Source organism: Thunnus thynnus, chromosome 10, assembly GCF_963924715.1.
Source record: "Thunnus thynnus chromosome 10, fThuThy2.1, whole genome shotgun sequence".
Lineage (NCBI taxonomy): Eukaryota > Metazoa > Chordata > Actinopteri > Scombriformes > Scombridae > Thunnus > Thunnus thynnus.
Window position 1 is genome coordinate 28,039,064 of NC_089526.1, and position 24,615 is coordinate 28,063,678.

Here is a 24,615-nt window from a genome sequence, read left to right on the forward strand (position 1 = left end):
GAGCCTCCCTCTCTGGCTCCTGCCTGTTACATAAAGCCATTTCATTTAGCAGACTTCCCTAAGCTCCTTTGTATGTTGGCATTCAGCTGCCATTAAGAGGGATTTTTATTTGTATGATGCCCATGTAAGCTGAGCAGAGTGGAGTACAGCAGCTCAGGACTGTACAGTACAGCTCTAGCCCACGGGCCAGCACTGTTACAGAACCACAGAGCAGCACCAGAGTGTGTCCCTGGGGAAGAAAGCATAGCCCGGGACATTTTTTTTAAAAAAAAGAGATGCACTTTTACCATTGACCCTCTCTTTGTAATGCTTTTATTGAGGATTCATACCTTGTAGGCAAGAGCTAAAGCCTTGAAATTAGCAGGATACTTTGAGGGAACAAAAAGTCTACTTCTGATAGCTGCAGTGCACGTGCTACATCTTCACTGGTTTTGATGGGAGGAGTAACGGCACATTAATGCTGCTGTAATAATAATACTAACAGAGCAGGTTTACATTTATGTCGATGCTAATCCAGTCACCTCTCTTCTTCTACAGGTGGTGGGAGGCAAGATGACAGAATCTGGTAGACTTTGTGCTTTCATCACTAAAGTGAGGAAAGGAAGTCTAGCAGACACTGTTGGACACCTCAGACCAGGTATTCAAAAACACAAACTTTTATTCAGAATGAAAATGGTGGATTCGGTGGTATTCAACACACTCTAGAAGTGCATAACAATGTGTATTTTCCGCACTGAGGACAGCCACAGACAGCGCTAACATAAAAGATCTTCCAAGACCAAGACCTTCCATGTGATTTACAGTATATCTGGTGTTTTTGCAGGTGACCAGGTGCTGGAGTGGAATGGGAAACTTTTACAAGGAGCCACATTTAAAGAAGTTTACAATATCATACTAGAATCCAAGCCTGAGCCGCAGGTGGAGCTGGTGGTCTCAAGGCCTATAGGGTGAGATCTCACAATCAGTGTCACACACACTATGCTCTGCAAAAGAGAGTTCTGGTGCATCGTTGTAGGTGATTTCTGCTTCCCTAAGACTTGCAACACTGTACAATGTTCATGTTTTCTTTCTTACATTTGAAAAAGTATGAACGTTTTGAGCCCACACTGGCTCTTTTGATACCTCTGCACCCGATGAGGAGCCGGTTTGAACTTGAAATATTGAGCGTTTGTTGTTCTTCTGCCAAGCAGCTAAACATAGCGCCTGGTGTGTAACACATACAGTACAGGTTTAAATTGGAAGTCTTTTTTTAACATTAATGGAACTGTTGTGCAGTCAAATGTGTAGGTTTTTCAGGAATTTCAAAATAGCCGTAGATTTGCTACTTTGGTGGTTTTCTTCCAATTTTCCTATTGTTAAAATTCTCTACTGAGAGAGTATTGTGTTTCGTGTATATTTGTACTCTCTCACTTATCAGGTGTTCCCACATCAGGCTTTGCTCCTCATATTAAAGTTGTTCCACAGTATGTCAAGCCTTTTATTGCTGTTTGGGTTTCTCTGTGGGACGTCTACCCTAGACTGTATATGTAGGGTTGAAGGATATACAGTAGGAACTGTGCTTGCTACATAGTTTGTATAGAATTTTGAACATTTTTATTCATTGTAGTTGTCCTTTTGACACAAAACTGTTTGATATAAACAAGCTTTATATATATACGATGAGATTTTGTTTATTTTTTTAGCTCAGAAGAAGGCATGCTTCTGCTGAAACATCAGCTCATGGAATAAAGTCTGTGCTGCTAACTCTAACTGTCAATGTGCTTGTGGCTTCTTTGCAGGTTTTTGATGTAATTCAGTAATTCTGACCATTTTTTTTTTACATTTCCTTGCAGTAGCAGTTAATGTAGATCTTGCATATATTAAACTACAACTAGAAAATGATTATACATCTGATTGCGACTACATCACTTACCTTCAAAATATCTTGTTTCCATTGATAGTTTTGTCTCTGACAGCACTCATGTCTGAAGGCTCATTCATGCCACGTCACTGCCTCTATGACTCAGAATAATGCTGAATTGAATTGAACTCTATAATATGGAGGCTTGAAGTGGGAAATGCGAGAGGGAATATAGCTCGTGTTCTCACAGAATGTGTTTGTGAAGGAGCGGCGCCGACTTGTTTATTCAACATCTGTTCCTCCATCCCTCCGGCTGCGGCTCGGGCCCTGTATGGGACGGAACAATGCCGCCCAGCAAAATGAAAACCTGCCGCCTCGATCGTACTCTCTTCTCCAATTGTTTTCAAAAGGGGAAATTGTGGGGGAAAACAGCGGCACCTTTGCTTTGTCAATTCCTATATCTGACCTGCTTTGTGCTGCCGAGGGAGCTGCTGGGTGAATGAAGACTAATGCGGTGCTTACGGTCATTAAAGCACAGTGTATTCAGCATTAGCTCAAATTGATCCTCTCCATCCCCTCCTTCTCTTCTGTCTCAGACACTCACACTCTATCTGTTTTTTTTTTTTTTCTCAGAGATATTCCAAGGATACCAGACAGCACACATGCACAACTGGAATCAAGTGAGTCATGTCAAGATCTTTAGCCTATTTCATTATCCCATTTGATCCAATTAATCAGCCTAGAAACATCAAGTTAAGGAAATATCCGAGAGAATTGCTTCTGTCACTCTGCCTCTCTATATTTCTGTCTCCCTCGTGCCATGCTCTCTTGCTCTCTCTGTGTCCTTCTTCTTGTCTGTAGTACTCTCTCATGTTATCTCATCATGTTACGAAAACCACAAACTAAAATCGTTTTCTCTCTCTCCTAAATAATCTGCCCGTGTCATCTGTGCCCTGTCAGGTTCGAGTTCTTTTGAGTCTCAGAAGATGGATCGCCCGTCCATCTCCGTCACGTCCCCCATGAGTCCCAGCATGCTGAGGGACGCCCCCCAGTACCTGTCAGGACAGCTCTCAGTAAGTGACCTCGGCAGGACGAACAGACTACATGTGAAATCCTCTGGAGGAACTGTATTGTTAGATTGTTTTGTCCATTGTTGAGTGAAATGGGTTATGAGAGCTACATCCAAATAATCACATTTCGTAATGTAAAATTTACATTGTGCTTTCATTATGCAACTCAGAATATAAGTTAAATCCTAGTTTAGACTGTCGGTAGGGCTAGCGGGCACAGCTTCGCTCTCTCAGCCTGTTCAGCTGGCCCTTTACCAACCCAGCACAGGATTGTAGATCAGGTTACTGTGTGTGTTGTCCATTATCTAGTATAAAAACCCTCTGGGGTAAATGGGTAAAGGACTGAATTAAAGCAAGAGATAAATCAACTCTCAAATTTAGGATCCACAGGGGAACTGTAGTTTTAGCATGAGTGTAACACCTTCAGTGTTTTTTTTCTTAAAATATCAATGTTTATGGGAGAAACGTTGGGTTTAAGTGACATTGAGTTTTAAGGCTTTTACCTCAACTAACCTGTGTGGTCCTTAAATTTGACCGTTTTCAAGTATTTTTAGTTTTTGGTGACATGGAAAATGTCACATATAACAGGAAAATGACTGGTTCCAATTTCTGTAGTGGACTGTAGAGTCCTAACACAAATGCACTGTGTCAGCCATTTAAAAATAAGCACTGAATCCTGCGAACCCTTATCTCTCAAAGATGCTTCTACATTTCTATGAAGGAACTGACCTTGAAATCTAAAAACAACTGATAACTCAAACAGTTCAGTTCATTGAATAAACCTTGTAAGCTCTGCAGTGCCTGATGAATAATTCCACACAGTTAAGAACTGTTGGTATGATATTTTTATAGCAGTCTTTAAATTGTGTTTAGGGATAGCAACTGCGCATAACGTCACTGTGACGCAAGCTTTGAGGCAGAGGGGAAAAGGTCTAGAGAAGACAGAGATATAATTACAAGCCATTGGTAATTTACCCAAAGCACCCTGTCCAGAACAGGGCAGAGAAGCTCAGGGACAAGTAATCTTAGATAAAGCAGAAAGAAGCAGAGTCACAAAGATACAAATGAAAAGTAAGAAGGAAAAAAAAGACTGAACCCTCTGGCCTAAATATCCCATCTAAAACTACAAACTTCTGTTGTTGTATTTAGAGTGTATTGTGAGCTTTTGTTGTTGTTTCGTGGGGTTTTGGTTTTATTGCATTTTCTTTTCTTTTCTTTTCCTTTTTTTTTTTTTTTGCTGTTTAATTTTGCTTATCCAGAGCCAAAGCCTTAGTAGAAGAACAACGCCTTTTGCCCCTAGGGTCCAGGTAATGGGCCCTGTCTGAAGGGCACAATCTCTATTTGGTCTTTGCTCATTGACTGTTGACTGGCCTTTTTTCTTTTTCCATACTTTGGAAAATGCATTCTCTGGGAAATGGCAGCTTCAAGTTTCCCTCTCAGTGCAGTGCATTGTGTCATTTTCTTCTATTTGATTTCTTGGTATCACTGTTATGATTAGACGTATTATTACTCATTTTAACCCATTCACATCATTCTGCCTAGGTAGTGCATGCTCAACTAATCTACACACATTTAGGAGACACTCTTCCATTGCTTGATTCCTTCTACTGACTCCAGTAATTGATCCTATCCTGTGTAGTAAATTGTTGGATCTTCACTTTGGCAATGCAGGAGGGTGTCTCCAGGAACTTTTTTAGGACAAAGGACTTGGAGGTTATTTTCTGCTTCAGTGTGACATGAACCCAGGCCTTGATACAGTAACTCTTTAGCCGTACACACATCTACAGTACAGAAGGACTCCTCCACGTGTGAGTTGAAGTGATGAAGGGCTGTTAATTAGCGGATCATGTTTAATGGGTCTGTGGTTCCATGTTGCAGTGAAAAGATACCAAGTTCACCGTCCTTTTTTGGCAACCAAATTGCATTTTCCTTTCCAGACGAGAGTTAACGAATAAGCAAATTGTACCTTCCAAATAACAAACTTCAAACCGAGCAAAGCTTTGAAGCTTTTCCTTCGCTGCAAGGGTCTTTTTTAATCTGTCACCTTTAATATCAGTCTGTCTTTTTTCTGGTTTTTATTCTTTGACACTGGCTAGAATCATTTTGTGTGAAACGGTACTCTTGATTCAGTTAGCCTGAAGGTTAATACTCCTGCTTGGAAATTTGGATATTTTTCTTGCTGACACTGTTGTTTTGCTTAAGAGTGGCCTCATCAAACTTAATATGGATGTGATGTGTAGTCTCATTGATAGAGAATATGGTTCTCATGCATAGTAGAGCATGCAGATGTCTGTAAAGATATGCACTGTGGGTTTTTTAGATTTAGAGGTGTCTAAACACGTGATATAGAGTTAGAATTGAGGTAAATAATTTGGTTTTATTATGTGTTTGTTGGTTCATGTTTGCACTCTTGGAAATGTGTTTGTGCTTCAGTCAATAAATTATTAGATTGGGTCACACATTGCAAAGTCACCTACATATTGTTTATTTCAGTATCTTACTTTTGGACCATGTGTATTATCAGACGTATTATGATCATTAAGTTTCCAAGGTGATTCTGTTCAGAAATATTTGACCAATTCACAGACAGTACAGTATATTTATATTTGGCTGTATCTGGTATTTTGGTGGGCTACAAGTTTAGTGATTATTTGGTACAATTTGTTTTCCCATAAGCCCCCTGCTGTCTGTTATTAAACCTACTGACTTGTCTTGAATGCCTTCTCTTGCGTTGCTGCATGTCTAGCCTGTAGTTTTAAATGGTGCAGATCCTTTCCATAATCATATTCTTGAAGAAGTATGGACAAAAGCTTAGAAGTTTTATTTTCCTCATTTCATCTACTTTCTTTAAGGCTTCCGTTGGAGTTTTTTCTTCTTCTAAGTGTCTTCTTTTGGAGTCCATACTTCCCTCTAGTGTGAACTGTCTTCGATTCCTCTCCCAACAGCATGATTGATTTCTCCATATCAATGCTCATTGAATATCTGAGACAACATTATTACAGGCAACATCATCACTGATAGACGGTATCATTTCAACTGAGTACACGCTGTTAATTTTAGAGCGTGTTGCCTTTAGCATTTCACTTCAGTTCAGTTCAGTTTAAATGACATTCAGACCAGTTGCATTCAGTTCCATTCAATAAACGTTATGCTTCCCTGCAGGGGAAGTTTTTAATTACGTACATAAACACATACATTATAAAACACTTTTACGTAAAAGCAGAAACCACAATGAATGCAGATATACATATATACATTATAGTATAATGTACAGTATGTATATTATTGTTTCTTTGTGTCACATACATCGAAGGATGATCTTTGATCATATTGTATCTTTTTCATATTATTACATAATCATATCATAATAACATTAGTGCAGTAAGCCAATCTTTTAATGAATACTTAAGCTCTGATAAATTACCCCGCCAAGCATGTGACCTGATATCACCTTAGCAGGTAGACATTTTTCCTCCTTCTCCCTGAGGGGTAAATACAGGAGAAGACCCTCTACTAAAGTGAACAACAAAAAAAAGTACTGTAGGTTGAAATGAGATGAGTCTTAAACTCAACACAAGAAGACACAAATGCACACGTAAAAACATCATTTCTAACTAGATGAAGTTGTCTTCTCCTGCATTATTCCCTCTGTGTGTTTTTACTCCTGTTGGCCCAGATCTCCCTCTCAGCAGTCTGTCTCTGCTCTGCCCCTGTAGGTCAAACTGTGGTATGACAAAGTGGGCCATCAGCTTATCGTCACCATCCTGGGCGCCAAAGACCTGCCACCCAGGGAAGACGGCCGGCCCAGGAACCCTTACGTCAAAATCTACTTCCTCCCTGATAGAAGGTAAGAGTAGTAACAGTTACCATGTGCTTATTTCACCCACCCCACTCATTCAGTGTCATGTCAGACATTATTGTGCATTACAGGGTTATTTGTAAAGAGAAGATTTTTAGGATTTTTTGACATGTGGCATTGTTTTTCACCCTTCAGCACCAGGAAGGGAACGTTATCTGTGGATCTGTCTATTTAAGTTGTTGTTTGTAGTTCAGTGGTGTAGTACTGCAGGAGGTCATTTTCAAAACTTACCACCTAATTCTCACCACACATCCCAGCATGCCCTGGTGCTGTGCTCTGTGCTGTGTCGTGTTATTGATCTGTTGTATTCGTGGCTCTTCTCCATCATGGTTGTAAATAAAAACAGTTTGAATTATTGTTCCTCCAGCGACAAAAGCAAGAGGAGAACAAAAACGGTAAAGAAATCCTTAGAGCCCAAATGGAACCAGACCTTTATGTATTCGCCGGTGCACCGGCGGGAGTTTCGGGAGCGCATGCTGGAGATCACATTATGGGACCAAGCCAGGGTGAGGGAGGAGGAGAGCGAATTCCTGGGAGAGGTAAGGAAACTAAACCCCACACATCAGGGATCAGGGACACTCACTGACAGACTCTCTGGTATCTCAGATAATCCTCTTGATTGGGGTCAAGCCCTAATAAAACTCTCGGCCATTACGAGGCTTTTGATGGTCCAGTTCTTGTCCAACATGCACAGAAAATGTTGTGTAAATGTATAAGAATGACTACACCTCAGCAAAAGGGGGGTTGTTTTGCATCGATGCTCGGGGTAAGAGCTTTATGAGTATGTGGCACAAGCAGTAAACTAGTATTCAACCATTGGACTGATGTTTTTAAGGTATGCGACCTTACTGTGGCCTTTCTCCTATGGCAGATTCTGATTGAGCTGGAGACGGCTCTTCTGGATGACGAGCCACACTGGTACAAGCTACAGACCCACGATGTGTCCTCCATCCCGCTCCCACGTGCCTCCCCGAACGCACAGCGCAGGCAGCTCCATGGAGATAGTCCAACCCGGCGGCTGCAGAGTATGTAACACCTCTATGACAGGAACATGTCACAAAACCCTGCTGATTTACTGTAATTTACAGTAAAGAGCCTCAGTGGCCACCTTGAACAATGAATGAAATATTAGATATACACATGATACAATAAAACACAAAACCATTTTCTTTTAATAGTTTTGGACAGATAGACAAATATTTGCAACAGTGGACTACTAAAGCTCAATAAGCACTATAGCTCTGTCAAGTCTTTATCACTGAAAAGCTTTTTCAGGTTCTCCATAACTATGTTCTTTTTGTCCTATTTATCTGAGGTAAAACCTCACCATCACACTCACAAGAAAGGATGCAGCTAAACACATACGATTCAAAATCTAAGCTAAACTATAAGTTAAAAAGAAGAGAGGATGTTACATGATGTAGCTGCATTTTGAAATAAATTTTCAATATTACACAGAAAGTAAATAAATGTAGGTACAGATTTAATGAATGGTTCAGATTTATTTAAGTCTATCTTCATTTGGTACTCATGCCCACATATGGAGGACTTTTAGTCACAGAAATTCTACCTGCTCTTCATACTGATCCTGCAGTGTTAGCTAACCAGCGTAAACCCAGCGCGCTGCAAGAAATTTTGGACAAAATCTGAAATCCTTGTTACACATGTTACATGTGATGCTTAAGCTGTCTGAGTACGTGATTCAAGTTTATATTTTCCAAATGTATAGTCCTTCTAATTTTGGTGTTTGCCTGGACCTCAAGCATTGTTCTGATCACTGTGCTGTGTCAATCTGGGCTCTGTTGCCAGAAATGACAAGACCAGCAGTTACTAGTGGTCATGTAACTGAAGTCAGTTTACAGTCAATGACTCCAAATCTTTTCAGTGAGGTCAGTGAGCAAACTCTGTATAAATAGTTCTACACTCTGTGAATTTTCTAACTTTCATAGTAATTTGCAAATGGCTGCTCTTACAAATGTAAAATGATTTTCAAGTCATATTGCCCTCTGCTTTTCTATCATTGCCTCAGTATATTAAGCCTGTAACAGTTACTGTAGTTTATGCATATTGTGTCTCTGTCATCCGTGTCACATCAACCTTACTGCTTCTGCTTTTACAGACAAAGGCTCATATTCATACAACTCAGGTAAAAGCCCCCTGCGCTCCTAGGCAGTGCTGCTCTATGGAGCATCTGAGTGTTCTCCTGTCCTCTTGAAAGATGCATCCTCGTGCCCTGATTCTCTACCCCTTAACCCTCAAGGGTGCATGTTTCTGCTCCCTTACATGGATTTCAGCGTGGTGAGCTGATGTAAATTTTGCATCACTCGTTTGAAATCCACTCAAGGTAGCAGACACGTGTGCGCTCCAGGGAAACAGAGATTTAGGACACAGTGGTCTCTCCCTCTCTGTGTATTTACCTGTTAAATATGTTACAACCCCTATCCTGCAACCCACAACCATATCCTGCAAAACTGTACTCGATCCTCATCCTAAAGTGATGTTATAAAAACCCAGACTGCCAGTCCTGGCAGACACACTATAATTTGATTTTGACCACTTGCTTTTCCTCTGTGATGTATATTGTTTATTTTATTTTTTTTAATGCACACAATACTGTGGGCAAATTTTGCAGCCCATTCTGCTTTGCTTGTGTTTGTGTGTTTTGAATGTGAATATGTTTTTTAAATCGTCATGGGATACAGATGAATCTGTCGCTGGTGTGATACTTTGCTTATTATTCTTAATCTTCCATAACAGTGGTGGTATATTTACTTACAGAATTAAAAAAAAAAGAACACATAATTATTCTCTAGAGCTGTATATTCCAAAAATGAAAAAATAGCTCCTTTCATGGCTCTTCTCTCACCACTGTTATATTATTTGACCAGATACTGGTTAACATGCAGTAGATGGCTATACTATAGACTCTTTCACTGTACACCTTCTGCTGGACACTTGAGGCGTGCTCGCTCCCTGCCCCCCCTTCCCTCCTACCCCATGATGATTTTCTGGGCATTTGTGTTAGTGTGAGGTGAAAGAGCTGACAGCTGTAAAAAGTTTGCAGCCAACTGAGATGAGAGGTTGGGAGCGGCACTGCCAGAGTGCAGCACTTGTCATTTCTGAAAAAGCACACGTGTCCAGTTGATTTAAGTTGACTGAACGTTGAAGGCGGGCGGTGGGGGGGTGAGGGGGGTTGGGCAGGAGTGGGGGTTCATACTTTTCAAAAAGGGGACAGGGAGGGGTGATAAAGCAACTGGGTTGGATAAAGAAAGAGCACTTCTCCCCCACCCTCACATGTAAATTGGATGATTGAACACGTCACTTAAAAGTGCCACCATTCAGACAAAGAGAGATCTGCTGTTTTGTTGAAGTCGAGCAGTGAAATGCAGCATTATTTGTTACAGCTGACGCATATTTTCACATATATTATCCGAAACGCTCTCTTGCGGGACTGTTTGTTGTATTTGTGGAGTGCGGGTGACATGAGTTAGAGACTGACAGTATATTCATCGGGTTCACATCTTATTAGATTCCATTCGAAAACTTCAGTTTAACCAATAAAGATTAGAGTCAGAACAGGGAGGGCATAATACAAAAATACTGGGTGAATAAATGAATGTTGGAATGAAATTTGACTTTCCCCTCTTCCCCCTCATCTGTCTCCTTCCTGCTCTGCTCATTCAATCCCCCTTTTCCTCTCTTCTGTTTTCCCATCTTTCTCTCTGTCTCTTTATCTCAAAGGATCCCAGAGGATAAGTGACAGTGAGATCTCAGACTACGATTGTGAAGATGGCGTCGGGGTAATAACAGGTAATGTCAGATTAACACGCAGTACAAGAAAGAGAGTCTCGAGGAAAAGTAACAACCAATTTCTAATTTCTAATTTTTTCATTGTACCTGGCTAACCTCCTACGTGGAACTATCTGTCAAACGCAACCTAGGCCCGAACAGCTTACACATACCATTATATATCATATTAGCAGGGTAAAAATGCTGCAGCCTTTTAGCAGCAGCAGCAGCACAGAAAGGCAGCAGTGAGCTTATTTCTGCCCCTGCACCGCTAGTTGCTGTTCTGATGTGCTCGCCGAGGCTCCAGCAGCACGCCCACGCTGCACATCAGAAAATGAGAGGCTGAGCTGTTACAGAGAAAAAGACAGAAAGAAAGACTGAAAAGTACTTGAAATTTGCCCACATAAAATATCAACCTTGAGGAAAATGATGCTAGAATACTGTAGGTAGCAAAACCATTAAAAAAAAAGAGGCTTGCTTTAGTTTTTTCACACAAGAGGTAGCGTTGGCAAGCAGTAGACATCTCTTTTAATAAATATCATCCCTGTTTTTTCTTTCACATAATGTTGTGTTTTGAGACCAACAAAACCACAGAAAATGTGCAGGCCTTATTTGCAGGAAATCTGTTAGTAAATTACAGGATGGAGACAGCAGCCTGCACTGTCGGTTTAGCACATGGTAATGTTTCACATCCCTATTAGCGAATCCAGGCCACAGAGAGGAAGAGAGGCGAAGAAATGCATTGGAGAGAGAAGAGAATAGATACAGTTACTGTAGCAAACTGGCTGTCAGACAGACAGACAGAGAGGGGAAGAGCATCAGCCTGAGCTTGCCGATGATACCGTAGCTGAGGGAAATCCTCCTCCAAGCCTCTTTAACATTCTCATCAGCCCCTCACTGCCTCACCATGCCAGTCCCCTTCACTTCATTCACAGTGAAGGGAATACCCCTTCTCTCAGCTCTGGTCTCACACCCTCCTCTTTACTCAGGCTATACCACATCGCCGCTTATCCTGCGGTCTTTGCATTAAATTGCTGACACTATTACTTTCAAATGGGGGAAGAAAAACATTTTTTTTTCTGCCAGGTTTCTAATTGTCTAGTGGATGAATTGTACATGAGTAATTACTGCATAGGTTGAGCTCATGTAATCATGTCTTTCGAAATAGGCTTTTTTTTTAAATGCAGGCACATTTTAGATGTGAACACTCCTCATTTTTTAATTTTCATAGTACATTTAATATCGCTTTGACCCTCAGTACTGTTCTCTACTTCTGCACAGAGGCAGCCCACTCCTCTTGTTAAATCCTACTAATTGTCAGTGATTTTATATGTGCTTAACAGGCAGGCAGGCTTTACTCATGAGTGAAGCAGCACGTCAAGAGGAAGAATAGATTTAATTTGGCTCTGCATGGAAGTTGATTGCTCCTCTGCAGGAAGCTCTGTGTTGGGGCTGCTGTTTAGAAACGGCAGATGTTTTCACTGTAAAATCTAATATGAACCACAATGAAGCAGATAAGGTTTCATTTTCTGTTGTCTCTAGTATTTCTTAAAAAACTGTAAGCGAACAGCAGAGGTGCAGTGTGGCAATATGCCATTTAGATGATCAGCATTCTACCAGCATACACTGGCCATTGTCAGTGCCATGTTCTTGCACTTATAATCAGGATGGATCATTTAATGTGAAATGTTTTAATAGATTTATTCCATCTATTATGCACAGCTCGCTCCCATCAAAAAGAAGATCTTATTGTATTAATATGTCAGACTTCCTTAAGTGAAGGTCAACATTTCTTTATCATTACTTCCAATTATTCCCACCTTTCCTTCTATTCCAACTTTTGATTCAGGGTTTTCTTTAACTAATTTTAATGTGCTATACACTCTATTGAATATCAATCAACTTTAATAGTGCTAAGCATTGACCTTAACCATGGCTGCTAGCAATGTCTGATTATCGGTTAATGAACTCTTTCAAGTTCAATGGACTAATCAGTCTTGCAGAGAAAATTCATTATAATGTTTCTAATTTTTTTAAAAGGCTATTTTCATGTTTAATGCACAATCTTAACACAGTGAATGAATTTCACCTATACTGAAACCCAGCCCTCATTTTTGGAATATAGAAACTCAGCATAATGAAAATAGAACATCTATCACCTGTGCAGACGGCATTTAACATTTAGTATAACTTTGAGAAAGTTCGGTCTGTTATTACTGGTTGTGGTTAAACTGGTTCAGCATCATTAGCAGTCATCATTTTTCATTAACCAAAACTGCAGATTTAGCCGTTTCCCTCACTCAAACATACAGAGAATCCACATCGAGGTGTTAGAAAGTCGGACTAATACAAAATGTAGTCAATTGCTGTATTTGTCTCATAATTGAAGTCCACTTCTACACTATCTGTGGTATCAGAATATTAATAAGAAACCATCTGTTGGTGTCTTCACAGACTACCGGCCAAATGGCAGAGACTTCCAGAGCTCCACGTTGTCTGTCCCTGAGCAGGTGATGTCATCTAACCACTGCTCCCGGTCAGCTGATATAAACCGAGCGCGTTCACGCTCCCCCAGCGTTCCCCCACCCTCCAGGTAACTAACACTCAGTACAACACCGGGTTGACCCTTGTTTTCTGGGTGCAGTCCTTTGTTTTTTTATATTTTTTTCTCTTTCTAGGTGTTTATTATGACTTTGTCCATTATGTGATAATCATGTGTATAATATCATTTTTTGTAATTTATCATATGTCGATAGAGAATGCCTTACTTTCCATGCTCAGGGATCCTCAAAATTGTGATAGATGCAGAGTAATTTAGAAGGGTAGTTGAAAGGAATACTACTTCAGGTTACTCTGGAAAATGGGAATTTGAAATTGGGTTGTAACACATACGTGAGCTGCAGTATTTCTCACACTTAAACATGAGGCGATGTGTCTCCTGGCCAGTAGGGGGCAGTGTGCGATGTCTAAACTACATGAGGGGTGATCCAGTTCACTTCTGTCACACAGCAGAAGTCTGGACCCCGCCTTTGACCGTAGGCCTTCTCAGTACAGCCTCCCCACTAGAGTGGACCGCCACAGTGTGTCCGAAGAACACTACTCACCTGACAGGTACACTCCAGCTTACACTTGTGTACAGCAGATGCATGCACATATGCGGTCATGCATGAACAAATGCTGACAAGCACAAGTGGGGGCTGATGAGTGGACATGCAGAGAGGTGTTTACGCACGCATACACTTAACGCACCATGCCGTTTGCCTTAAGCTCTCTGGAAACTGAGCTTGTGTGTGAGTGCTTTCATCTGTGTGATGTTTCAGCTTTTAAAGAGCAACTTTCTCCATTCCTTCCAATGTTTCACAATTCAGTCAATCATAGGATTACTCCAAACTTACAAAATAACAATGTTTATTATAGCAGCGAATAATGAATATGTGTGCAAGACTACGCTGCTTCGGTGACAGTTAGTTTTTCTCATCTTCAGGAGGCTGAATTTATTCAGGAAACATTTGGAGCCAACGCTGCAAATGCTGAGTACAGTAAACAGTATTTGCATCTATATCACTATCTTTATGGAAGGGGTGGTCAAGGGGAAGTGGTCAGTTATCCTCCCTCAGCACTTATTTTCTGTGAGGGTTGGAAAATGTTGCTCCAAGAGTCCAATCATATCCTTGGCACTGCCAGGCCGCAGCTACTTCCACCCCCCCTCCGTCCAATTAACTTTATTTGATATTTCTGAGGCTCGGCCTAAATCAGTGTCAGACGCAGAAAATGCACTTATCTAAATTGTCTGGGACGGTGCTCACTTGAGTGTATTTCAGCTGCTTTAATTAACAGCGTCCGGTTATTTATTGAAAACAGTTGAAAATGACACAGGAAATGAGTCATGGAGAATTTGGATTTGTCCCAGAACTCCTACGATATTAAAAAAAAACCTCCTCTGGAATTTTTAAAGCTTCTCATATTTTGTTTAAAACTTGTGTCATTTTTACCACATATGGGATATATATACGTTTTGAAATGTTCATCAGTTTGTATTCATGTAATGTGCATGGTGTTAATTTGTTTTTATTATCCAGTAGAAATGGAGCCAAGCAGGTTTAGGTGTTTGGACTGTGCTGTTCTGTTATTTCCTCCGTGAATGTTGCTAGTGTGTTGGTTGTACCACTTTCATCTGTCTGTGTGGTAAAGCTGAGGAAGACATCTTCTCACCATCCCACAGTATTTCTCAACCTCTCTTATCTTCCTCGCCTGTTTTTCCTCTTTGAAATTGTTACATCAACCTTTCCTATGAGCTTTCTCAGCCTCTTTACATCCTATTTCTTTGAGGAATCTCTCGTTCTCTCTCCTTCAGTTTCCTCACCCCTCCATCTGTCTGCCTATGATTCTGTCTCCAGTCTTCTCTCTCTCTCTCTGTCTCCTGTCTTCCTCCTGTTCTTCCTCCTCCTCCGCTTCTTCCTCGGCACCATCTCAGATCCATCTCTGTCTTCTCTCTTCCCTCCATGTGGTTGCAGCCATTTTCTCACCCTACCTCGAACCAGACATACTCAGCCTATTGATGATCCTCAAAAGGACCCCAGGTAGACTTTTACCTGAGCTTGCATGAAGCCCCATCTCTGCACCTCCATTTTCCAACCCAACACTCCCCCAACTACAACCCACAGCCCTTTTTTTCTTTTTTCATCCATTTTTCTGGGTGTCCAATACATGGCACTGACACTATGGCATGTTTTCTGTCACTGTAGTCAATGTCGAGTGACTATGACTAGTATGACACTTAAATTGCATGAAGTCCACTAAGCCTAACAGTGAATTAATGGAGCCAACTACTACACAAAATGGGTTTTGTGGATACACTTCATGTTACCTGGCTATTATCAGTGCCATCAGTGTTGTGTTGTAGTGTTAAAGTATATATTTCTTCAACAAAAGATTAAATATATACATAGTGGGTGCTACTTTTCAGTAGTACAGTACATAGAAAAGAAAAGAGTGACTCTGTGGCCATACACTTCATCCATCGAGTATCAGCATTGCTTTCCTCTCGCTATTTTCATCATCTCTAGTCATTATCATATAAACATTCTTCTCATTTTGCTCCCAAAACGTACCCTGCGAGCAAGTGTGAGTCCTAGGAAAGCAACTTCCTCGTTTGTCTTTTCATTCTACCTACCAAAAAAGTGATTATGGCAATACTGAAAATGGATAAGTGTTCTATGGTTTTGAAGTTTTGTCCAGCAGAGGTGGTTTTCCCTGCAAACATATCGATACAGCACATTTAGTGTATATTAGTCTTCAGTATATACAGTGTGCACTCACAGTGGATAGTTGAAAAAGTGTATGTTCACGCAGAATAAGTCTGTAATGGGAATCCAAGAGGTTTACTCCAGATTATCTTCCTTTGCACGTTTTTTTTTTATTTTTTATGTTACTTCCCCTTGTGCTGAAAAAACCCCAAACAAATGTTGACCAGTTGTGATATTTTTTCGCCAGCCGCAAACACCGTGTGTACCCGATCTGCCGAGAGGAAGCAGTCAGGTTACTGCGTTCCACTAGGATGGCCCGCGCTCATTCTGAGGGCGCCTACTCCTCCGACTATGACTACGAGAGGTATTGACATGCACTGCAGCTGCATCTGTGCATCCGCCATCTTGTGGTCTCCTCAACTTGTCCCCCGTCCGTCTTTAATTTATACGTGATGGTGATGACAGAAAATGATATCCTGTCCGATATCGGTTTTTGTGAAGGAGTCATCACAGCTCTGAAGTTGTGTAGATGTACAGTAATGGTACACAACTGCCTCTGTGCTGTATGCTGAGGCTCAGAGCTATTTGTGTATGTATACTGGTTGTTCAGTAAAGTGCTGGCCAGCACCTGACTGTTTCTTCATTGATGTCCTTGTTTATGTACCCATGTACATTTTACCAACAGCTGTGTGTCGATCAGTGGTGTGTGTGATTATTAGTGTTGTTCTTTTTTATATGCTACAGGCAGTTGCTTTTTGCTCATCTATATATTGGCATCTCTGATGCATTGCTCTGGGCTGCAATGTAGCTTTGTAAGTTCTGTGGTTGTCCTTTGGCTTCTTGTCTCTGGCCAGAATGGGCTGCCAGGACATTCCAAGCACCCATAGAAAGGCCTGCTGACACCCATACATCCCCAGGTCACACACCAGGCATCCTGGTGCACCAATAAAAAGAAAGAGCTCACATGGCTCCCTCCAGAGAAACGCTGTAAATGAGTCCACTTTTCTTTGTCTTCAATCTTCTGCCATCTGGCTTTCAGTCAGGAATAACGTGGCATCTGTGCCATTTCTCTCCTCTCCAGGAGGAAAAAAGTTATGAGTCCTCAGAACTCAGTCCGAGAGCCTGACTGACTTTATTAAAGTGTCACGAAGTTCCCCTAAGGCCCAGCTTGGCTCAACTTCAGGCTCAGCCTATAGCCTAGATAGCCATTAACAAGAGCTCTCCATCTTCCTTTCTCTCCCTTTCTTTTGTCTAAACCGACAGAGAAAGGAAAGTAGCTAGCATCTCAGTGTTATCCACAGGGGAATAGAATAGATTTCCCTCCACTGTTCACACAGATATAGTTTGTTTCTGTCTGCATCCAGGCAGAGTAAAAGCAATGGTGAGACCTGAAGAGAAACAAGGACAGCAGAAAGAAACAAAAGACATGTGGAAGAGGAAAAGGAGACAAAGCTGAGCAGCACAGAGCATTAGTGGAGTCTGTGCCTTTTGGCAGGTGTCTTAGTTTAGGTGAACATGAGAAAATGTTTCTCTTGTTTAAGTGCACCACCCCAGAGTGTACCTTGAGCGGGACCAAGCCTGCGGCGTATAAACATCAAAACAGCAGCCTTTCCAAGCGCAGAAAACTAATATTTTGGAGGCAGTTTGAATCCCACGAGAATTCAGTGAGCGGTGTTATTCCTAATAGTAGTACAATATGTGTGTATGTTCAGGCTGGATTCTGCATCCATCAGATTACAACTAATGAGATGTTTGATTAGTAACAGACTTAACTTTCACATTAGATATAAATCCTTAGCCCTAACAACTTTATGATGAAAACCAACTAAAGATCATGTTGACCATCACTTTAAATGACTGTAGATTAAGAATGTTAAAGGCCATTTAAGGTCACTGACTGAAAGGACATCTCCTCTACTGGACAATTTTTCGAAGTGCAAAAGGCTATGGACACTACAAGACTTTGATGAGATTAACTTATATATTGACATTCAACCAAGGTTTTTCTTCCCTATTCTCAACATTTTTCAACAAAGTCATGATTTTAAATTAATTGAAGGAAGTTTTTTAGTGTCTATTAGCCTTAGTAGAAGCAGCTCCCACATGTTTCTATTGTGCAGACACCAACATGTCATCGGGATCTTAGGATAATATGTGTATGATGCTCTAGTTCAGAATTGTAACTGTGGGGCTTTTGTAGCGCTTAAGATTTGTTTTTTATTTAAATTAAAGAACTTACACAGTTTGCCGAACAATGTGCATGCTCAAAACCCCTGTACCTGTGACAGCTTCTCATGTTCAAAAGGCCAAGTTGAATATTTCCCTTCACTGTCTCGACATGTGCAGTGTGATGCAGTTTTATGAAAATGTATCCTTCTTTTCTCTCTGCAAGGTTAAACAATATATCTGTATAATGTCATTGATTGTTTTTGTTGTTTAGAAATCTCACTTGTTTGTTTTTTTCCAGCTCCTCAGATCGTCTTCATACTCACTGTGCCAAAAAATACTCATAATGGCTGGGATTTTTTCAGGGCATAACAGATATAACAAGCCACATGCAATATAAAGACACACTTCACTTTTCCTTCACATTTCACTCTACCTCAAACAGACTGCAAATGAACACTCACCTATCACGTACAGAGCACATGGTCCCTGCCAGTTCTTCACACCCTGAGGACTTCACAGTTAATTCACTATAAGGACCATAAACCACACAGAGCCACCTAGTCCTCTGTCCATACTGCCCACCTTTTAAAATGAAGTATTTCAGCTCCTCATGGAGAATCATAGACGAGGCTGTAGTGTTAAAAACCCAACTGTAAAGAATTGCGTGTAGGTTAAACCATATGTTCGTTTCATAAAATCCAAAATGCCAACTTCAGCGGCCATTGAGCATTTTAGATTTCATGGAATGAAGCTGATTGTCAGCTGTACATGCAACTCTGTACAGCTGAAAACTTTTCACATTAAAGTGTTGGCTATTGTTCTCTTGGAGTTGCTGAAATATCTCATTTTGTCATTCACTTTAAAGGACCGTATCTGTGTGTTTGTATGCTTTAGTCCATTTTCTTCAAATCACGTATGTCTGACATTACTGGCGACCAGTTTCCAAAGTATATTACAGTGTTTATATTGTGTCATTTGTTTTTCCTACTTTACAGACATTCATTTTAATGCAGGATGAAAATCAACACATGGACACACTTGCTTTAATTCGGTAGTCCATTATTATTATTATTAATTAATTATTCCAAACATTATCATATTGTGATAGTGCAAGTTCAAGTGCAGATAGAGAAAAAATCTACACCCACATTACAACACAAATGTAACAGAATTTGAACATAATTAAAGCATACATGATGTTCACTTTGATTAGTTAGAAGTAGAAGTTAATTCTCATAACATACAGTATTTGAAGGTGGGAAAACATGTTCAGAAATCTTGAGAACTATGCTATGCTTTGGAAAAGGTCGGTAATAATGTAAACTATGGAGTAAATGGCTTAAAACAAGCAAAAACACAGGTGTGGTCCTCAAACACATGCACCTTGGAGGAGTTTTGAGAGTGCAACAACTTTCTTTGCCCTCCATACTGTCCTCCCTGCCAGCATACTGTCCCTGCCCTGTGGGGCCCCACTGAGTGCCTGCCTATCTCTCAATAACCTCTGTAGGAACCACGGAGCCATGGATAGACACGAGTATCACAGCAGGTCCCGCTCTGCAGACCAGCGGCCCACTATAGAGCGCCCCACGTCCCGCTCGCGCTCCACTGAACGCCCCCACGACTCTTCGCTCATGAGGTCCATGCCGTCTCTGCCATCTGGGAGGTCTGCCCCCCCCTCACCTGCCTTGACGAGGTGTGACCCAGATCGGAGACGCTAACCAACTTAACACAGTAGCAGACTGGGGTTTTAGTTCGACAATCGTTTCCCTGAGGCAAAGCTGCTCTGGAGGGAGAAATAACTTAAACATTTGGTTAAAATACCAATAGGTAGACCAAAGAACCATAGTTTTTCTGATATATTATTCAACTGAAGCCACCCAGTGAATACATTAAAGCTAATACTATGCTGCTAACTGGGAATGTAGACATACAGAGGTCTTTTAGCTAATTTGATTAGCTATAGTAGGTAGTCTTAGTAATACATGAATCAAAAAGTAATTGTAATTTCTATTCTCACTCGTATTTTAAGCACATTTCTTCTCTGCCAAGCTAGCAGTCCGCAGCTACTCGGTTCTTTGACTCACCCATTGTGGTTCAAATCCGCTAGTAAGATTATTCCTGCCCCCAGAGCAGCTCCACCTCCGCTAACATTTGCCTAACTAAAACTTTTGTAGAACTCAGCCAATACAGACCCCGTCCCATGAGCTCCCACCCACCCCGACCCTGACTAACTCACAGAATGAACCAGAAAAACCACATCACAACCACCCACACCCTCCTCCCCCACCTTCCCAACACCCCGCTCCCCTGCCTCACCCCACCTCACCCCACTCACCTAGCCACTTTATGTTTTGTCCCCAAAAGCAGCGGTGCTGTATTTTCTTTACATATGTCTCAGGCACGACAACCCTGACACCGTAGATAGTGTGCTGACACGTTTTAATTTGGAACACACTGCTCATACGCTTGCGTGAGTATAGCAGTGATGGGCCGACATTTTCCTTTTGATTTCATTACTAACATCAACTGATGCTGTTTATCCTGTGATGGCATTCTGTTTTGTTTCTATTTTGTTTTGAGTTCAAGCCTTTTGGGGACAGTCTGAACGCATGGTCGCACTGGTCTGCCGTTTCTGCATTGAACTCTTTTCTTCTTGCAGCTTGATGAGTCGACTGTACATGCGATTCACACCTGGCATCTTTTATTGCAGCTCAGCTCCCAACAGTTGATGTGTCCCTCCACTCCCATGCCATGTGCCAAACATCATTGCTGTGTGCATTGGTTTTATATTTGGAGATAAAACACACATTGTGAGGTTTACAGTTACCTCTCAGTTGTGCCGTCACTGACTACCTCCTGTTGAGCCTGACAGTGACTCTCATCAAAACAAATGCTTACATATTTACTAAATTAATAACTGATCCCAGATAAATAGATTCAATAGTGTATTACTCTCCCATCATAGTAGTTAGCTTTACTTTTTATTTTACTCACTCAGATAGATGTCTGCAATCAAATCAAATTCCTTTAGTTTTCTCACATTGTGATGTGGGTGCAACATGGCCAGGCCCTGCATCCACCATCACCTCTAATTTGTGTCTCACCCCAGTGTCCACAACTTTTTGTCATATAGGGCGCATCCTCGTAGCGGATCAGTCCAGACCAGCCCCACCAGTACCCCAATGTCCAGCAGACGAGGTCGACAACTCCCACAGCTTCCACCGACGGGGAAGGACAGAAGTAAGTCACCTTGTTTGTTCTTTTATTTGTATTCCAGTGTTAATGTCAGTATTATGTAGACATACCTACTGAGCGAGGACATGTTTTTATCAGTGTGGTACTGTGGTTGTGTTTAGTATCTTAGGATGATGTAGTTTTTATTTGCTGGCCCAACTGATTGGGGCTGAGAAAGAACTTTGGTTTCCCAGCAGTTGCTGACTCTCACTCTTCACTTCTGACTGTGAAAGAAAGGATTACTATTTGTTGGCGGTGTCTTAAATTGTATGATATAAATCGCACCATACAGTATATGCAAGGATTTCTCTTTGTTCTATATTTCATTGGTGTTCACTTTTGCCTTCCATCCATAACATCTCTATTCGGTTCCTTTTCCATTTCTCTCTCAGAAGATGGAGACGAAGGAACAGAGCCTTGTGAAGGTCTGTACCTGAATGTACGGGTTTAGTCTTTCAGACTGGGAGTGCTGGTTGAGCTGCACCTTACTCTGAAGGCCAAAACCCTGTCTGCAATGGCGGGTGGCTGTGTTCCCTGGAGGCTAAGCTTACTCTGTGCTCCTTGAACCTCCCCCTCTGTTGCAGCTGTGTTAAACGTACAGTTGAGATGTCCTGTGCCATCCTGTTGTACTTACCTGTAGGCCTGTCTGGATCCTGCTATTGATTGTACCAGTGTCGTGTCCAAATGTAGCCTCCCTGCTCCTATGTCTTGAGTTATACTCTAGATATTTTCATTATTTGTCTGGCAATTGTTGATTTATTTCAAATATTTGGACTGCTGAGATACTTAAAAGCTAAACTGGATAAACTCCAGGCTTTGAACAATGATTAAGGCACAATAGTTTGAACTTTCCACATCTTCACAACTACAAAGAGACATTTGAAGTCATTTTGGTTCCTCAGCACTCCTTTGACAAATGTTATATGTTGTTGTAGTGACTTGTGATTTGTACTGTAAGAAGAGCCGTGATGAAAGCGACGATCATTTCACTTGTTTCTTTGAATCAGACGCTGTGAACAACAAAGATTGCAGTAGCTTTGCAGTGATTTGAGGGAATGACTGGGACAAAGATAGAGAGAAGGGGAAAATCTCAGGCAGTTCTTGAGAACTTGTCAAAGCACTCGCAGAACTCTTTCATCACTGTCAGAGTCCATGAGGGCTTTCCCTGTCTTCCGTACAGCCTCCAACCAGCCTTACTCTCTCTCCTCACTCCTTTGCTCTCACAATCCCGCCTCTCTTCTGTATCTGTGCCATCTTTTTATCACTCTTGAAATTCTCACTGTCTAGACCTCTCCGTCACTTCTTTTCCCCCTTTTCCTCTTTATTCCTGAGCTAATCTCTCTTTCTGCTGTTTTTCCTTGTAAGGCAGTCTGTCCTCACCCACTTCTCTCTCTCTCTCGCTCTATCTCTTCTCCTTCTTTTTCTTCTCCTTCCTTTCTTTGTGTTTGTGTCTCTTTCTCTCTCTCTCTCTCTCCCTCTCTACCATACCTTTTGGGACAGTGGCAATGTGTGGGCAGTGGGGGGAGGTATTGATCTGACCTTGTGCTGTAGCTCCCACAGAGCCGTATTGCACTCAGCTTATGTAATGCAAATGTGTGTGAGTATGTTAGTGTGTGTATGTAGCTTTTTTATGGACTGGATCCATTTTATTGCCCCTTGCTGGTTACAGAGAGGAGCTGGACTGCTATTTGTTTTGTCTCGCTGCTGTGCTTCGAAGTTAACTGCTACCTCATATTTGCACTTACAGTACCTAATTGTCTTGTGTGTTATCTGTTTATGTGTGGCAACTCCTAAGAGGGAACAGGAGAGGAGCTTGGGGCACCTGAACCCCACAATGGTCGCCCAGGTGTGTTTATCTCTACAGAAACAACCTGTCCCAAGGAAATGTGTTTTTTTTCCCATTTTCTTGAAATATGATGCTGTTTGATTCCTTTTTTTGTTTTATTTTTTTAGAAAAACATGAACAATTAAAACTAATTTATAAATATATATATATAGTATTAATACTACATTAAATTACCAGCTCTGTTCAGGAGTTAGGATCTTCTCTTGTTTTCTTGGATGAGAGTAGTGTACAGTAGGTGTTGATGTACAGTACATTCATCCACAGGCTTGAATGAACAACCAGACTGTTGGCAGAAACTGGAGTTCCCCACAGTTTCCACTTCCTACTTCCCCATCTGTTTATATGGCATGCTTCTGTCCTTTGACTGTGTGGCACTATTACTCCACACTGTCATAGCTGTAGTGCCGACTGAATCACTGGAGGTTCATTTTAGCTCTTTAAAAAACCACGTTCTGTATTTGAAATAATCTATAATCATTGTGTTCTGAGTGACTTTCTGCAGGCCAGTTGCTGCTGTAGGAAGGTGCACAGCAAAGAAATGCATGCTGTAATAAACCACACATTGTACTGTATGATTAAGCAAAAGTTCACAACGTTTTTGTGCAGTAGGTTTTATATGCAGACTAGTATTTCACTGTCAGCTATTGGGATAACTGCGTGTTTGTGTGCAGATCTGTGTTCGTTTGGGTATGAGTGCATACAGTATGGGTTGCCATACTATTGTGACTAACAGTACAGTAGATATGAGAGTTCAATCACTTTATGAGCCTCCATCTGTCCCTCTACTAGCAGCAGACTGCGAGGAAAAACCACAAGGCCCACCGGTAAATGGGAGGAAAGGCAAGTCCTCTGAATAGCGTGATGGTGTGACTTTGCTGTGTGGGCTTTCTCGGTCAATGCAAGTTTTTCATGTGTGACATTCACTAGCAACTGATACTTAGCTACTCTGAGTGACTCTGCCTTCTTATATGCCGTCGCACATTTATATAGTTCTCTATTTCAAACTTCTCTTTGTCCACATTTTATATATACCGAGTGTGGTTCATTCCTGTTGAGTTGATTTGGAGTGATCAAATTAGAGAGTTGTACTGTATGTAGCTTGAGCTGATGGTAATATGTACAGAGTGCTGTCGTTGTGATCTCTGCTGCTCTGTCCTTCTCTAGTTCAAAGCCCTAATCTGCCCTCTACTTTAATAGAAATTAATTCTGCTCAGCTCCACCTCACAAAGACAGAGCTCTCCATTTCCATTGTGAAATTGCCAATCATTTTAATTAGACATGGATTATTGAACACACACACACACATGCACACACACCCTCCCATAAAGATGGCAGTCTCAGTCATACATACAGTAACTCATGTTTAGGAAAATTCTTTCTACCAAAAACTGTCATGAGATAAATTATTGCATCTCAGGTAATCTAATTTTTGAGGACAGTGTTTAGCACAAAGAACAAATAATTAAGTACAGTGTTTGATGAATTCTGTGAATTTCACTTCACTAAAGGTAAAGGTACTGCAGAGTGTAATTTCTTAATTTTTAGAATCTGAGAGGCTGTTA

General features: G+C 41.2%; 1 protein-coding gene across 5 annotated transcripts in view; it reads left to right on the forward strand.

Annotated features, from left to right (window-relative positions):
• The first annotated feature begins 531 nt into the window (after positions 1-531).
• LOC137191896 (regulating synaptic membrane exocytosis protein 2-like) overlaps positions 532-24,615 on the forward strand; it is a 63,804-nt gene continuing 39,720 nt past the window's right edge. For 2 of the 5 annotated variants that reach the window (XM_067602354.1, XM_067602356.1), the window contains exons 1-12: positions 532-637; positions 824-947; positions 2,474-2,520; positions 2,801-2,913; positions 4,170-4,217; positions 6,627-6,757; positions 7,116-7,308; positions 7,641-7,794; positions 10,511-10,579; positions 13,013-13,151; positions 19,481-19,666; positions 21,107-21,213. In XM_067602354.1, coding sequence (XP_067458455.1) covers positions 553-637; positions 824-947; positions 2,474-2,520; positions 2,801-2,913; positions 4,170-4,217; positions 6,627-6,757; positions 7,116-7,308; positions 7,641-7,794; positions 10,511-10,579; positions 13,013-13,151; positions 19,481-19,666; positions 21,107-21,213 — 1,396 coding nt within the window. In that variant the 5' untranslated portion in view covers positions 532-552. The remainder of the gene's footprint in view (positions 638-823; positions 948-2,473; positions 2,521-2,800; positions 2,914-4,169; positions 4,218-6,626; positions 6,758-7,115; positions 7,309-7,640; positions 7,795-10,510; positions 10,580-13,012; positions 13,152-19,480; positions 19,667-21,106; positions 21,214-24,615) is intronic. The other 3 variants (XM_067602355.1, XM_067602359.1, XM_067602358.1) reach the window with 3 other exon arrangements.